Genomic DNA, 17753 nt, shown 5'->3' on the forward strand with positions numbered 1-17753 from the left:
TGCATTTTGTCCCAATAAGGCAGGTAAGTCACAGATTTTTGTCCCCACAACGTGATAAATACCTGGTACACACACACACACACACACACACACACACACACACACACTCTCACAGTGGTCTACTTCTCTCCTACAGTGAAGGGAAGATAATCAAAGGCATCTAATAGTATGTGAGAGAATGGGGGGGGGGGGTTAAACACAAACAACACTTGTTGGTAATCAATCACCGTGAACATCATGTCTGCTGTGGCTGTTGTAAATTTCATTATCGTGCGGTAATGCAGTTTAAAATGCAGATCGGAAACATCTGCACTGCATTATTATGCAACTTCAGTGCAGCTGACATAAAATCATGTAGACATGATGCCGGCTGTGATGGATTGCTGCATGTTACCTTTTACAGGTTTTACAATAAGCCTCTGCAGCTTTAACTAAATGGAAAAATCTTCTAACACCAAAGTATGCTTTGGAAACCGTGTGTCTGTACTATGAAGCATTACTGAGACGAATCTGTGCATCTGAAGGTGGTTCAATGTTTGGAAACTGCTATAAACTTGACAAACTGCTGGAACTGGAAAAAGACGAGCGGGAGCCAAATTGTTGCACAGCTTTTAAGTAGAAATGAAACAAAGTGTTGGGCTGTCTCGTTAAAGTAAGTCAAAACCTGAGTGCCAAGTGCACCTCAGTCACCAACTTTTCTTATTACCTTTATGTAACAGCTATTTCTGTCCAACAACAGGGCAGCACAAGTGAGCTGAATCACCAACTTCCACCCATTGCCACATGCAGACTCAGAGATCCCCAGTGAGCTAACATGAGGCAGCATCTCATTGAGCTACACGACATGGGTCGGGTATTTGAGTGCACTCAGGCAGTGTTAAAGCTGCTTGTCACCCTCCTGGTAGGCTGTCCTGCATTGCTTCACACGCTTTATTTAGTTTCCTTGCCGCCTTAAGTGCTCGCATACATTTTGAAGCAGTGGCCTTGTAAAACATTAAAAGGCCCTCTGGAAGTCTGTGCGTCATTGTTAGCTACATTAGAGCCCCACACTACGCCAGCAGTGAGCGAGGAGATGGGGGTGATGTATGCAGGGAGGGATACACCTGGGCGCACATGCTTGTGTGTGCATGCGTGTGTATGTTATATCTGCATCATTCAACTAAAGATGGAGATATTTTCATTACTGATTAGGACATTTGCTTCCAAATGGAAAACTCAACTCGATCACCAAATGAATGCACAAAATACAACGTTTAGCAGAGCATTTACCTTTGGGATGGCCAGTCTCTCTGCCTTTTCGGGCCCCTCCTCAGAGTCAGAGCATGTGTGTGTGTCTACAGGGACGCGAGGCCGGTGGAGCGGCTGGAGGTTGATCTGGGTGCTGAGGAGGTTGCTGACGGCCTTCAGAGAGCTGCAGGTGTTCGGGGGCAGCGACGGGTCCGCCAGCAGGTCTGAGATCAAACCGTGGGCCTCACCCATCACCGCGATGTCCACCACCACGCTGGTTCCCGAAAACTGGAAAAGAGAAGAGAGGAAAGGTAGGAAACAGGTCATTCTTTGTCTTTTCTTGCTGTCATGCAATGATGATGCGGTAAACGCGTGTCACAAGGGGATATGCAGCTCATGTAAGGTGTGCGTGCTGTGACATTCTGTCTGTAGTTATACTGTTCGGCGAATCAGCAGCTTGGTGTGAAAGTCTAACAATGGAATTGAAAATAAAGCTGGTAGCATGATGGCTACTTGGCTACTGATGATTTTACATACACCATGCCACCATGCCACCCCCTCCTGCCTAAATTTAGCTGTCACTGATTTAGTGTATTGACTGATAAGCCCAAAGGCTCATCTATGTCAAAGGTCAAACATGTGTGCTTTCAGGAATGGATTCCACCGTTAATGTCAACATATGCTAATCAGCTCCTCTTTAGCTTCTAATCAATTTCCTCACACTGTGAAACATATCCACAGACACACACACACACACACAGCATCCAAACACACACACAAACATGTTTGTGCTGTACGTGCACAGTATATTTGAGCAGGTGTAATTAGCAAAGTAAATCCACTTATATGCAGAGAGCTAAAGACACAAGTTGTACATGAAAAAGGAGCTGATTATGTCTGTAAATATTACAAAAAATAGTTTACACATTTCTCCAGCAACTTTCATGGAAACGGTGCAAACAATATTTAAGAGAAATGATAAAATTTGCCTAAACAGGGGAGATGAGGACTGTTCAGAGAGAGGAGGTGAGTTAGCTGAGCTGTGGCTCTCCACTGAACCCTGCATGAACCGTGTTATAAAATAATCCTGTCATACTCCCCCACTCATGCCTGTGATGTTGACACTCTTAGTTTCAATCAGAAATGCCAAACATGTTTAAACTGGACTGACTGGACCAGAAAGGAAAAATCTGACACATCTGAATCTGCTACACTTTTCTGCATTACTGACAGTTGATATTTTCTGCTTGCCAATACTGCTGCTGCTACTAGTAATATCCTAGTCTTTATACCCCTATCAAAAATATACATACTGTTTAGTAACTTACTTTGCGAAATCTAAATTATATGAATATACAGTTTTTTTCCGCAGAACCCTTTTTTCATTCAAGAAAAGAATAAAAAAATATTATCAAATGTCACATCGACAATAAGCAGCTTGAACAGGAACTTTGCCTCAGTCTCATGGTCTTTAATACTGCTTTAAATCATGAACCATCTGATCAAAAAAAGAAAACAAATGTAAACAAGATTAAAAATCTGTCCACACATTTTGTGCCAGCTTTCAGTTTTCAACAGTTTTCCTGAACGCTGCAGACAAATTTCAGATGGTTCGATACCCAACCTCACCAATAAGGACGTGTGTTCACTCCGAAAGTTTCAGGGAAACTCTTATTTGGAAGAACATTTTTCAGGATCGGATATGTGCATTTGGAAACATTTGGTTATTTATTAAATATAAGGATGCCATACAGTGGAGGAAGGCTGTGTTAAAGATTAAAACTAATGCATGCAATCTATGGGCCTTATCTATCGACTGAGTATTTTCATAAAGCCGATAATGATCTGTGTTGAGCTGATTAAATACAGATATCTCCTATTCTCCATTCTTGACACTTTCCCGCTGTAAAAAATGCTGTAAATGTAAAATTAAAAAAAGTTCTGAAATGGAAATAAGAGGAGTGGGTGAATCAAGGCATTCAATCTCATCATCTCCTCCTGCTCACCTCCTGCATCCACCTCTCCCCGACCGTGTCGACATATGAAGCAAATCACATGATCAGTCCATCCCTTCACACTCCCATCTGCCTGCCACCCTAATCCCACCACCATCACCACCACCACCGAGGCTGCCCGGCTCAGTGACTGGCAGCAACCTCTGCTTTGGCCACTGTTTGTATCTGTGCCTCGCTTCTTCTTCTTCTTTTTTAAACTGATTTCATTCAGTGGTTTTTCGTATCCTGAGTCTAGGATTTGTCCGCTATTATACTCCATTTAGACAGGAATAACATAAAGAAAAAGATAAAGATGTACAACCACACCTCACATTTCACAAAGTGACAGATGATTCTCATAATTTGCTTCCTTTAACAGATTGTATTCGCTCTTCAAACATGTCACAAATCAGGGCTGTGATGTGATGAGTAACATTTCCTGGAAGAGCACATGTCTGTATGTGTGCATGTGTGGGTGTGCATGTGTCACCTCAACCTGAACAAAACCCATTAGACCACTCCAGAGCTTTATGACATCCTGCTATTGTGACATTCACCCATTACCTGGCAGTAATGGACTCTGCTCAGCTAATGTCACGGAGAGAGAGAGAGAGAGAGAGAGAGAGAGAGAGAGAGAGAGAGAGAGAGAGAGAGAGAGAGAGAGAGAGAGAGAGAGAGAGAGAGAGAGAGAGAGAGAGAATTTGCAGCTGTGTATTACTGCACTTTTCTCTGTTAGAATTTTTATATTTCAGTATTCAAAAAACACAACCTACAGTATTTGTGTGCATTTCGTGTGCAGGTCCATTCACTGCAACATGCATAAGCATTTGCGCTGATGGAGTGCTACAGAGCGCCGTTCTGGTGGAGACACAGTGGAGGGGCAAGGCGAGGGAGAAGGTTATCGATCCCTCCCAGCATAAAGCGTGTGCGCAGAGGTGGGGTGATGGTCAATGAGTAAATCAACAGTGGGCGCACACACACACACACACAGGCATGCATGTACCAGAACTGCCCCTTGGGATCAGTCTGTCAGGGTTATACAGTGCATGCCGTGCACAGGGAGATGGGTCGTAACCCACAACAAATGTACCAGTCGCTTCATGATAATGTACACAGATAAGTAAAATAAGATCTGTGTACATCAAGCTCCTAAGAATAGAACTACTGATGTGCATCACTAGTGAAGCCACATAACAAAGGGCTTTTAGATGGATGCATACATGGTCACACCTTAACATTTTATATGCATTACAAAATTATCATACAGATATTGGGTCAATATCTCTTAAACAGCATCAATAAAAGCAGATTCATATGAGTTGTTGAATGTAAGAATGAAAGTAAGAAAGTAGCAGTGAATGAAAATCCTTCACCCCTGGAAATCCCCTCAATAATCATTTTTCTGCTTGAAATGACCTTAATCTTTGATCATTTAAAAGGCAACCCAGTGCAAGAAACTCTAAGGAGATCTTGTCTATGTTTTGGTTTTGTTGATCATGCCTGAACCGCGCACACTGTTCCCTTCGAGCACAGACGTATGTCTCTCTCTCTCTCTCTCTCTCCCTCTCTCTCTCTCTCTCTCTCTCTCTCTCTCTCTCTCTCTCTCTCCCTCGCAGAATTATTTTTCCTCCACTTTCCATTTTCTCCTCTTCTTCCTCTCATATCTGCTATTTCCCACTATTTCAGTATTTCCCTCTCCGTCCCCATCCCCCATCCCCCAGCCCATCTCCTTTAGGGAAAAGTTAGAGGATATGTAGGTAGATCATGCATAAAGGCAGATGGTGAGAGCAGAGAGAAATAAAGAGAAAAAGAGAGTCAGAGACAGAGAGAGAGAGAGAGAGAGAGAGAGAGTGAGAGAAAGAAAGTGATGGACACAGAGGCAGAGAGGAGCTGAGTCCACAGGCAGGCTGGCAAGTCAAGTGAAAAAGAGAGCGGCTAACTCGAGCAGGCCAGCTGAGCTCCTCCACAACCTCATCTACAACAACTGTAAATACAGCGCTACAGTGAAGTGCTGCCCACTGTTTCTGTACTACCCCACCAATTGCAGAGGAAAGTGTAAAATATGCAGAAAAGCCTTCACACCTTTGAGCTTGAAGAATTAATGCTGAAGCAGTAATAGCCAACAAAGCAAACCCAGAGGCCAAGTCCCTGGTCTGGATACCAGAGGATGGTTGCAGAATTGCAAACAGTTGCAGGGTTGCAGAGCAGGAGCGCCTCACAGTTGCAGGGCTATTAATCCTTAACAAATGTTTCTTATTGATTTGGGAATAATGACTTTGGAATGTGTTATGGAAGGAGCTCAGGCTAGCTGAGATGTGTTTTCTGAGCTGGCTGAGATGCACGAACACCAGCGAAAACCACTGTTTTCATCTCGCACTAAATCGACCTTTTCTCTCATACTCACTGTGTCCAAAGCTGACGCTAACACGAAATCAATAGATATCGATGCAATTGTTCTTTAAGTTTGCGCTGAAGATAAATGAAACTATGCGAACCATTTTGCTGGTGTGAGATAACACATAACACATTCTGTAGATAACACAGCCACCCTCACAGGACATGCTGCTCAACAAACGACACCCAGCTAAGAACAGTAGTGACAGTGAATCCCTCAGCAGTGGCTTCAGCTCTCCTGCTTACGAACACCAGCCTCTCACATGCGTAATTGACCTAAAAACTAGGCTGTATCAAGAAGCTTATTTTAGACATTGCTCCAAGTTGTCCTAGTTAAACCATCTCATCATTACTGATTAAATGGCTTTCCTTTCTCTGCGCACATGTGCGCACACACACACCCACAAAGCGCATGCACGCACAGCAGCATAAACCCGGGCTGGAGGGGAGAGACTCCAGTTAAGCCAATACTGAACCTGTTTGGGAGGATGTGTATTGTCCTGATGGCGTCCCATGATACTCGCGGAGTGCCTTCTCTGCATCATTGGTGTTCAGTCTGATCACGACTACTCAATCTTGCTATCTAGATTCCTATAGATACAACAGCTTTATTCTCTCTTTCCTTCCTTTAACGATATAGTTGTGAGAGTCTCAATCCAAAGCAACTGACATTTCAACAACGCAGCCAACAAACACTTCCTCTCCTCTGCTCTCCTCTTCTTCGCTGCCTCATGAACCTCCCTCTGTCTTCTCACCCGCCCCTGCCTCCGCATCTGCCAATTGCAAATGTTCACCGGTGGCTCGGGGATGAGAAAATCTGCGGTTCACAGAAATCGGTTGCATTGAAGATACCTGGTTGCTAGGATACATCGGGACAAAGATCAAAGTGACTCGTCTGTGAACCATAAAATAGTTGTTCAGGGCTCAGTTGGCCACAGCTATATACTATGCCCACTACTTGTCAAGTGTTTCCTGTGATAGCAGGTGCTGCATGACAACCGAGCAGCGAGGACTGTTTTTTATCAGAGGAGGAAACTGAGGAACACAATGATTCAATGATTCAAAGGTCTATGAAGGATGGTCGGTTTGTTGTTGGCTGAAGCTGGAGCTGCCTGTCCAGTGTGGAGGAAATTATGGGTGATTTAAATATTTAATCTACCATAAAGATCAGCATCTGTGAGCCTTGGTGGGAAAGTCAAACTAGAGATATCTGTGGTGAAAAATATTAATTGATGACCTTTTCCCCAAAGTTTATACTCATGAATTTTTATGAATTCCAATTTTCTTAACCAGTGATCTGTAGTTACTTTGCATTGCATGCTTATGACAATTAAAATAATTTGTCCTGCTCAGATTAGCGGAGAGGGGGGTGTATCATCTGTTCAACAAGCAGCGTCTTGTGCTTCAGTACGGCAGTAACAATATTTGTTCTTAGAATTTAAAAAATGGGGAAAACTCAGTTCCTCTAAACAATAAGACACAATGCAAACCATCTGGCAATAAAAAGACGTAATAAAAGCCATGAGAGGTGACATGCTCACCCAGTGGAAGTCAATAAAAAGCTGAACCAGACAACCTTTGGCTGCATTCTTTGGATGGAGGAAAAAAACGGCCCTCAGGAATTTAGTTACGAAACCCACCATGGTGGGCATTATTTTATTGAAATAACAGCATCATGACGAGGTGACCTGCATGTTTCCTTCTACCTTGACATGATTTACTTTTGTGACAATGAAAAAGTCCAACTTTGTCCAAGCAGCCACAGTTTGAAAACACAACAGACACAGTGAACGTCATCATCATTTTCCTTCATTATGACGTGTCCTGGATGAGCGTCACCTGTTCTTCTTTTCTTCTTTGTCAAAACTCAGTCTGTCTTTTGTGATTTTGCTCTCTGAATAATTGCCCCTATGCTGAATCTTGATAGGCTTGTGGTGTAAGCTAATGTGATACACTAAGTAATATGCTGTAATATGTAACACTGAACTTCCAGTTATGTGACAGTGATGCTACTGTAGCACCACTGAAGCCACTGAAAATAAGCACACCGACTTTGCTGCTCTCTGCAAGTTTCAGCAGCTTTCAGTTCATTATTTTATTCATCTGGACCAGATGAAACCAAACCCAAAACAGTGCTGTTGTGTATAAAATCTTGGCAAGATGCGAGAAACACATGAGGTCCTGTAACACTGTTCGCAACCTGCCCAGCAAAAAATGGCATAGAGAGAAAAAGGTGATCGTCCAGCTGAAAAATGGCAATTCAAATTTATATATAGAAAAGCTTCTATATGTTTAGATAACATTCAAGATTGACATAAAATCCATAGAAAATGATTGTTAAAAAAAAAAGCTGTACCATTAAGTAATGGACAGTCAAATTAAGTATCAAAAAGGTGTAAGAAGAGAAGGTTTAGAGGAGCAGGAACCATCACAATAGTCTCTAAAAACCTCATGGGCTTAATGTGACCACAACAAAAATCTGCTTCACAGCTACTTTGGGGTTCAGCCAAACAATCGGCCAACTCACAAACTAATTAGTTGTTTAAAAATGTCCCACAGCAACAAGTCAAGTGCTTTTCTGCTACACTAAGCTGAGAAACATTCATGCCAAACACACACACATCCTTCCACCCCTTTCCCTCTGGGCGGCACTGACCTTGGATCTGCTCAGAGCTCTCTTGTAGTCCCATTCTGGCTGGCACATAATCTGGAGATAGAAGCATACAGTACAAACAGAAGCTACAGTTAGAGACCTGTCCGCTCCAGGACACTATACAGCACCATCTAAACAAGCTTTCCTTTTCTCTTCTTCTGCCATCCCTCCTTTACTTCCTCCTCCCTCCATCTGTTTTTACGTCAAGCCATCTAAAAATAAAAGAAGAGCAGGCGCTGCTGATGAAGAAGAAGAAAAGAGTACATCACCCTTAAAGCTGGAGGGCTGATCTACATACGGCTCCCTTCCTCCGCCACCCTCTATCTGTCCCCTCGCCGCAATTATTTTCCACTTTTGTTCAATAAGAGAAAACTGTAATTCAATTTCACAGTGAGACGATGAGTTTCTGAGCAGCTTTCCTTAAAAACGACAGCTTTGAAGTTTTGGGAGGGCACCTTTAACAGAGCTGGGCTCAACATTTCCTCCTGCTTCAGTATTTGTGCCGAGCTGGACTAAACACAGCACTTCCCATATTAAAATGGCAGCAAGAGGCAATTGTTTGGATACTTAATACAGGGCAGAAGTCATAAAATGAGCTCCTTTGACCTGCACTTCTTGTTACTAACAGCTGTTGTAGTGGAGATGAAGATGATGAAGAAGGGCCAAAAATAGGAAGCCCCCCTCACACTGAATGAAGAACTAACAACTGCGTTGCTGGAGCAAGTTGAGCATTTGGCACTTGACTTTTGATGAATTATTTCCTGTACGCAGCGAGGGCTTCACACTCCTAATCACACCTGACAGCAGAGGTTAATCTGGAAGCTATGGCATCTGTGTTGGACCCTCTTCTCTGCTGCATCCCGTGCGCGCTTGATGCGGACGGAAAATATGAGTCCATTTTTGCGTTAGAAAATGATGTCATTGCAGCAGAGTTTTAAAAAACACTGCATTCAATTATTTTTGTTCCTTTCCTCACAGGGCCTGTCACCACAGCTAAGAACAAAGGTTGACACAATAATCGCCGGCATGTGACCTTGTTATGGTTCTGTTGGTAAAACTGCAACCAAATAATGAAAGCCAATGCTGAACCAGGACGATAGCACGAGTACGAATAAGTGTGTGTGTGTGTGTGTGTGTGTGTGTGTGTGTGTGTGTGTGTGTGTGTGTGTGCATCTGAGCTACGACAATACACATTTAGATTCTACAGTATGTTTTGAAAACCAATGAATCTGGACAAAGTTCATAATCATTTCTATCTTTTCTTCATGTTGTGATCCGGGTATCCGTTAAGTCATGCTAATGGGCGACACCCTCTCCAGTTCATTTAGTGAAATATGTATTAAATTCTTAAAAAAAAAAAAAAAATCTTTAAAATCAACATTTAAAAGTGGTTGTGGAAAAATGACACATTTCGAGTTATGTTGCAGGTTCGTTGTCTGACAGTGTTTGACCTACAGTTGGTAAAATGCTGCCTAGCCAGCTGCTAAAGGTCAGATCAGAGATCACAAGACATCCCTTAAAAAGAACACCAGAATTATGTTAATGATCTTAATTCAGCTCTTTTGTGATTTCAGCAGGACATAAAAAAAGAAGACCCTCTTCAATACACTCAGTGTGGTTGAATTCTTATTCGTCCAAACACTGACCAAAAGTCTTGATGATGTTCATGCGAGTGTTAACTTTTATTATTTAAATATAGCTTTACTGTAGGTTCCATTTAATTGACTGCATCAGGTCAATGAGCAGAATGGTTCTTTTATTTTTATATATTGCTTCATGTTAATAATAATCGTTGTGTAATAAGTGGTCCCAGGCCTAGTGTGCATGTCTATGTGTGTGTGTGTGTGTGTGTGTGTGTGTGTGTGTGTGTGTGTGTGTGTGTGTGTGTGTGTGTGTGTGTGTGTGTGTGTGTGTGTGTGTGTGTGTGTGTGTGCTGCGTCTGTGGACTGCCCTAGCTGTCATAGTTCGTAGGCTGATGTATAAAATGGCATAAAATGAGGTGACCTGACAGTGCAACTGTCATCCACTGGAGATGACTTTGCATCTTGAATGGCAGATGAGATAATCTGCCTAATACTGCGGATTCATGTTTTATGCGAGCCCCTCAGGATGGGAGGGGGGTTGTTTGCAAGAATAAAAGCTCTGTATTGCTGAATCACATTGAGCTCCTTGATCATGTAAAATACGTGCACTTCATCTTGAAATGCTGTGTGCACTGTTCTTCTTTGTTGATAGCATTTGTTGAAGAGTCAGAGCGGTAAACATGGTGTGCCATATTAAAGTAAAGATGCAGCTACAGTCCTGTACCGTGGCAGAAATCACATTTCAGCCTCTGTCATTTACCCAGGCCCTTAAATCCTCCTTTGTGCTCTGCTGTCCCTTGACGGCCTCCATTACTGCTCAAATACACTTCACATGTCAAGTCTATAAGATGCTGGGAAATCACAGAGCCCTAATGCACTTCTGAGCCACATAATCTTTGACAGCTCCATCATTCAGTCTTAAGTAGAGTGATAATAATTTCCCTGATGCAAACATAGGCATACAACAGCTTCATATCAGTAGGTATATGTGCTATAAAAACATGTCAATGTGCAACTATGGCTGATTCATCTTTGTGTGTGTATATTGGGGATGTATATTATACTGTATACTGGCTGAGATGGCTCATACGTGCATAAACACAATGAACACTGCAGGGGGAGCTCTTTTTGTTTACATGAACACTGCTTCTCTCAAGGGTTTTTGTGCCAGACAACTTAAATCTGTTTACTGTGAGGTGTTTAATGTGTAGATTTAACAACAACATAAAACATAGAGCCCAGAATGCTTTTAAAAACAACCAGGATTTCATATAATGGGTCATTTATGTCCATTAAAAAAAAATCAGTTTATGACACTGATCCAAACATGTTCCTCCCAACCACAAAGAAGTTGTTACAGCTTATTAAAAATTAGTAGCTTTGTTCTAGAGAGAGATTATTCATCAGACTTTTCATATTACACTATAATGCAAGTAACAATACATGCAGCACTGCATGATGTCTATGATATGTTAATCTCGATGAGTGCTTCTTCAATCACATTATCATAACAAGACACAATTCAAAACTACATTCATGCAGCTTTTCCAATGTTGTGACCCACTTCTTACAAAAAACAACTGCCTGAAAGCTAAAAATACACCGAGAAATTTCTTCAGCAGCCCCACAGGCTTAAAGAAAACATCCTTGTTTTGCATTGTAAAAACTACTACTTTAATTCACCACAAGTACAACATGGAAATACAACGTGTGTACTTGACGTCGCCTGTTTTTTCGTGAGCTGCTCTTTAAGCACTTTACATGGATCCCGCTCTGTCAATGTGAAACCATTTGAATTGCTTACAGGTGACTCTCCTCGACGCTGGCTTCTTAAACAGTAATGTGTGTGTTTGATATACTATGACAAAGTCATGTATGGGCTACAGAGACAAAAGATCCCTGAGTCTATCTGTACACATACACACCCACACACTCGCACACACACAGAGTCACAAGCACCCACGAGTGCATACACGTGCACCGACACATGCATCAACACACATGGCCTCTGTTTGTCACGACTCAGTCACTCCAGTCCTGAAGATCCCAGCAAGCCAGACCAAAACCCCTACTGGCCAGCAACTGTTCTTACTAGATCCCAGCTGAGGCAGAAAGAGGGACAGGAGGGAGAGGCAAAGCCCAAATCAATATTATGATATCACCAAGAATATTTTTTATGGATATGGTAAATCTGCAAAATGACATAACATTTTTAGTAAAATAATAACACAGTAGTGTCACAAATTGTCACAATCCAACTTACTGAAGTCAGTAATGAAATAATAATGAAGTATTATCTCTATTGTGATAAGAAAAGATTAGATGATCAGAGGAAACACCTCATTTTATCTTAAAGACCATCACGCTCAATCAGTGCTTCCTGTTAGCACGCCATTTTTCAGGCTCGTTATTGAAGTCAATTTGCCTGTGCTGTAGTGTTGCTGCTCAATACCTTCATTTTGTTTGGCGTCATAGTGAAGTAAAAACGGTTATCTTCACCGATGGTACAGCGCCTAATGTTTTCTATACAAACTGATTCATAATGACCCCAAGAATCACAGTTCACCCACTCAACACGGCAAGCTTGCCAAATGGATTTGGCAAAGCTGCCTGTGTATGCATGGTGCGCCTGTGTGTTTATGAGAGAGAGAGAGAGAGAGAGAGAGAGTGTGTGTGTGTGTGTGTGTGTGTGTGTGTGTGAGAGAGAGAGAGAGAGAGAGAGAGAGAGAGAGAGAGAGAGAGAGAGAGAGAGAGAGAGAGAGAGAGAGAGACTCCTGGGACTCCTGGGCTGGATGATGATGACTCACCCACCCACACAATCACACATATGAATTAAGACATGCACCCATCACCGTCATTACTCAAAAGCATGTTAGCGCTGATGCTAATTGTTTCCAATGAGCGTATCAGAGGTCCGGTCAATGCGCTGTGAAACCAGACCACACCGGCGACTGCTTATTGATCTCATTACACGCTAACGTCACTCTGTCAAAGCAAGTGTTTGTGTGTCTGTGTGCACGTGCGTGAGGGTCCGACTGACACATCCACCAGCCCACCATCCCTCCAACTATTTAAAACTAAGACTGAGCAATCAAAATAAAACATGTGAACTCTTTTTTTTAAAACAAGCTGGCAGCCATGCTAGCAGCTCTGTGAGGCTGTACTTACAGGCACAGCGCTACTCAAGCTAAATGCTAACATGCTCACAGTGATGATGCTCACTTTCTGATGTTTGTCTCGTTACTCTTACTACTATTTGTGGTGAGAATGTCTGTGTGTGTGTGTGTGTGTGTGTGTGTGTGTGTGTGTGTGTGTGTGTGTGTGTGTGTGTGTGCGTGTGTGTGTGTGTGTGCGTGTGCGTGTGTGAATGCATGTAGTTCAGGGTGTGTGTTCGTTCATACGGAGGGTGGGAGGGATGGGTTTTTACTGTAATGTTGTTCTGTTTTTATATTGTTTTTAACTCCTGTAAAGCACTTTGTGTTGCATTTCATTGTGTATGAAAAGTGCTATATAAATAAAGTTTGATTGATTGATGTTTAGCAGCCATACAGCTGTCACAATCTTAGTTTAGTGTTAGTATGTTAACATGCTAAACATACAGTAAAACAGGTTGACGGGAATGTCATTATCTTTGCTATTATGGTCATAAACCAAAGTATTGGACTATTTTATACTGATAGAGAATTTTATTGGTGATCCTGGAAGTCAATCTATCTAATAGTATTGGAAAAGTGGTGGGATTACAAAAGTCAGTAGGCTTAATCTTTTTTTTTTTTTTGATTGTTTATATAAAATTCATCCAACAGTTGTTGAAATATTTCACTCTGGACCAAAGTGACATTGCTATCACTCAGCCACATTACTATGTAATAAAAATACATTTAAAGTGATGCTGTCAGTGTCAGCATAAAACTACCAAAACTCACAATGATCCTCACCACACCTTTACATCTCTACCTCTTTACCTCTCTCCACATGGCTTTTGCAACACACAGGTCAGATGGGTCATTAGTGTATACACACAAATAACTAATACACTTGCACTTTCAACTGGGATGAGACAATTGGACGATTGGAAAAGACAGTAAGGTTAAATGTTGCGCATAATTAAACATCTTCATGAAAAATGTATTTGCTGTGTATCATTTATGACCAGTGCAAGTCCCCTGAATTCACTGTGTTCCCAGAAGCCTCTGTAATATGACTTGTTTACAGTAGATATGAATAAGTAAAAGTCGGCTAGAGAGCAGGGGAAAGACATCTTTCAAAAGCCTTCTCTCTCACTACTCTCTCACTCACATTTACAGCAAATTTGCAAAAATAAAAAATTAGTTAATGCTGATGGAAAAAATATATAGATAAAAAATAGTAGAAAACCCAAAATATTTGCATCATGTCATTTGAGACTGTAACCTTTTTGGCTTTTGAAGGGACTGTGCTGATGGCAGCCACCAACATCACCTCGGGCAAGTATGTGTGTGTGTATTTCATGGTGGAGTTGCATGACTAAGCCTTTGCATGTACTGTCAAGTAAATGCGTGCATGCCTCTTGTCAGTAAATTTAGATTTGTACATTTCATCTCTGCAGTTTCCTTCACGTGTGACACATGAACTGTTCATAAAACAGTGGTTTTGCAGGTGCGTGAGATCATGTGCTCTGTAGCATGATGCCTTGTATCCGCTGATGTGTTAAATGCTTAATGTAACTGCATCCCAAGTTATCAGAAGACGTGCCCCAAAGTCCAATAATTGAAGATTTAGAATTAATGAAACCACATGGGCGTTAAAACGGACCCTAACAAACGTGAAATGAGTTGTCTGTGTTGACCGTCATATGTACATATGTATTTTTCTCAAAAAGGCCAAATTGTTAATCAATAAGAGATCAACAGCAGTCAAAATAATATCGGGTTCCTGTTTGATACCACACCGTATAATTAAGATGTCATTAAAATGTCTACTTTTAATTCACTGAATGGACACTCCCATCTGATTATTCTCTGTAACATGTTCCTCAATTGCATTTTCATATATGTACTATATTATGATATATCACTATGACAGTATCACATTATACATACCACAGTGAGAGATTTCACCCATGCATGTTTAATTAAAAAAAATCTCTTCCACAATATCTTTGTGCAATTAAAGATGATTAAGGACTTGATTTGCCATTACTAATGAAAATTAATAGGAAACAATAGCATATTGATAAACACCAAAGCATCTAAAATCTGTTGAAATTATGCAAACTACTATTTGCAGCAAATAATGAATGACAATGCATAAACACAACATTGAAGTGCAATAGTACAATAATTAAGTACTAGTAAAATGTAACAGAACACACATATTTTCATTTATACCATTCAGAGCAGTCACAATGATCAGAGTGTGCATTCACATTCTTGCACCATCTACTTGTCATCTTTACTTCACTGAGTAAGCTGCATCACACGCAAACGGGTCCTCATGCATGCACAAAACTCATCTGAAACACACACACACAAACACACACACCATTTCATCTCAGTCTTCGTCCCTCCCTTCCTCCCTTCAAGGCTCCATGGCTAAGTGGAGTGTTTTTCCCTCGCGTTGTTGTACCCATGTTAGGCTACTGACGCCAGCTTGTCATTCTCTACTCCTATTACTGTGAGAGGGGAGTGCGTCACAGCTCCCACAACCCACTTCTCTCTGTCAGCTTCCTGCTCCTGCTGATTGACACTGACGTTGCCGGGCGTTAGCATTTCAGGCCGAGTCCCATGGGAGCAACGTGAGCGTCCAGACACTGGTCTTCCATTTGGAGCTGCATGCATAATGACTTACATCCCATTTTGTGTCTGTACTTCGAGTTTTGCTTTTTCATGTTGCCCCTCCAAAATCTTCCAGATGATACTTTTTCAGGGAGATTCCTAATATCAGCCATTTCATATTTCATATATATGCCGGCATAAACAAAAGACTAAAAAGGTCTGGTATGTGTGCTTTGTGTCTGGACAGCCACAGATTAACATCCCAAACAGTGGACTCACCAGACCTACTTTAGGGACCTCTACATTAACAGTAGCATTAACTGTATGCTGTTATTTTGCCTTTTCTCTCTGATTGATGATGCAAACTAAAATAAATAGCTCAGACTCATGAGGCACACAAAAAGAGCCAACTTTAGGATCCAGCACAAACGTTTGTGTCCATCTTACTGTGATGGCGGCTGCAGTTTTCAGAGCCGGGTCCTGCAGCTTCATGCATGATAGAAAAAGTGAACTAACAACATTAAGTCTTATATGAATTCTTCAACTTTTTGTGTCAGTGTATAGACTCAAACTTAAATCACATTCACAGGTCTGTGTGGCATATATTAATACCTATTTAATGATAATTAGCTGTCAACAAAAAGTATTTCTTGCAGACAGCTGCAAATATAATTTGTGCTTTAAACTGAAATTACATACAAATAAAATGTGTGGTAATTTGCTCAGATAACTTAAAGGCCCTGCACACACACAGGTGCTTTCAAGTTGTGAATTATATGACGTCACCAAACTCTGCAAACTAATAATGACTAAACTGTCCAGAGCTAACAGGTGCAACAAAGCTAACAGGAGAGTGGCAGTATGTCCACAGCCACACAGTCCTGAGATTATGTCTAGTCAGGCAACATAAGTAAAAAGACCTGTGTGATGGACTTTGGGTGTTTAGGGCTTTAATAATATCTGAGGGAAGAAACTTCTGCAATGGAAGTATTGACCCAGACTTCCCAGTAGAAGCCTGTAAATAAAAGCATCCATTAAACCACATGAAAATATGATTATTTCTCTATATCATCCCTGTGTCACCCAGTGATGCACACACAGGCTGATGGTATACATAGCCCACACAAAACCTACTACTTTTGTTGGTGTGAGTGTGTGTGTCTTCTATTTGTACACAAAAGATTCCACTTTGTAAACACACTGGTCAGAGAAGGCAACAACAACAAGAAAGACAGCGGGTACGAAACTCAAAGGAGAACAAATCCATAGAAAGAAAGCGGCTCTTCTGGGTAGCCTTGTCTTCAGGCAAAACCAAAGACATTCAGCATTTTTCACACCACAGCAGCTTCATCCAATAAGGACCAGCTCATTGAATTCTTTGTTGAGTGAGATTGGACAGAGAGAGGTAGAGAGGGAAAAAGTGGGAGGTGGGAGGATAAAGGGAGAGGAGGATGTTGGAGAAAATAAGCTGAATGAAAAAGGGAACAAATTGACATTAGCACAAGCTGCATCAGGCCTAAAGGAACCAAGCCGGCCACACATATGTGTATACGTGTGTGTGTGTGTGTGTGTGTGTGTGTGTGTGTGTGTGTGTGTGTGTGTGTGTGTGTGTGTGTGTGTGCGCGTGCGCGTGTGCGTGTGCGTGTGCGTGTGCGTGTGCGTGTGTGTGTGTGTGTGTGTGTGTGTGCGTGTGTGTATACTATCCTGTATACACATCACAGCTCAAGGCCAACTCCTTCGTCTGCTCTTCAGATGAGAACCCTACGCTCACTTTGCGATGCTTTACCACAGCTCAGAGAAAACAGGGTGCCATTTATAGAATGGATCCAATTATTTCTAAATACTGAAACTTGACCTGGAATAAACTCTCTGCTCCGTACCTGGTTAAACCTACCCTGAAAGAGAAGTCATGATAGAGCACATTGTACTGAACTGGTGCAAAGCGGTGCATTTTTTTACAACATGTGATTTTATGATGCAGTTGAATGTTCCCGTGTAAATCTTAATATTCCCAATTAACAAGCAATGTTATTTCAGCAGCCACACTGCAATGTAAACACGTATGAATGTGAAAATATGCAATGCAATAAGGCAAATTGGGCCAACTGAGTTACACTTCAAAAGCCAATTTACAGCTTCACACAGA

The 17753-nt window shown here is 41.6% G+C and overlaps 1 protein-coding gene across 1 annotated transcript in view; it reads right to left on the reverse strand.

The window, feature by feature from the left end:
* The window catches only part of LOC139336939 (cGMP-inhibited 3',5'-cyclic phosphodiesterase 3A-like), a 44086-nt gene that overhangs the window by 12161 nt on the left and 14172 nt on the right, over positions 1-17753 (reverse strand). Inside the window, exon 2 of the mRNA XM_070971258.1 lies at positions 1270-1515. Within this exon, the coding sequence (XP_070827359.1) occupies positions 1270-1515 (246 nt within the window). The remainder of the gene's footprint in view (positions 1-1269; positions 1516-17753) is intronic.

This window comes from Chaetodon trifascialis, chromosome 9 (genome assembly GCF_039877785.1).
Source record: "Chaetodon trifascialis isolate fChaTrf1 chromosome 9, fChaTrf1.hap1, whole genome shotgun sequence".
NCBI classification, from domain to species: Eukaryota; Metazoa; Chordata; class Actinopteri; order Chaetodontiformes; family Chaetodontidae; genus Chaetodon; species Chaetodon trifascialis.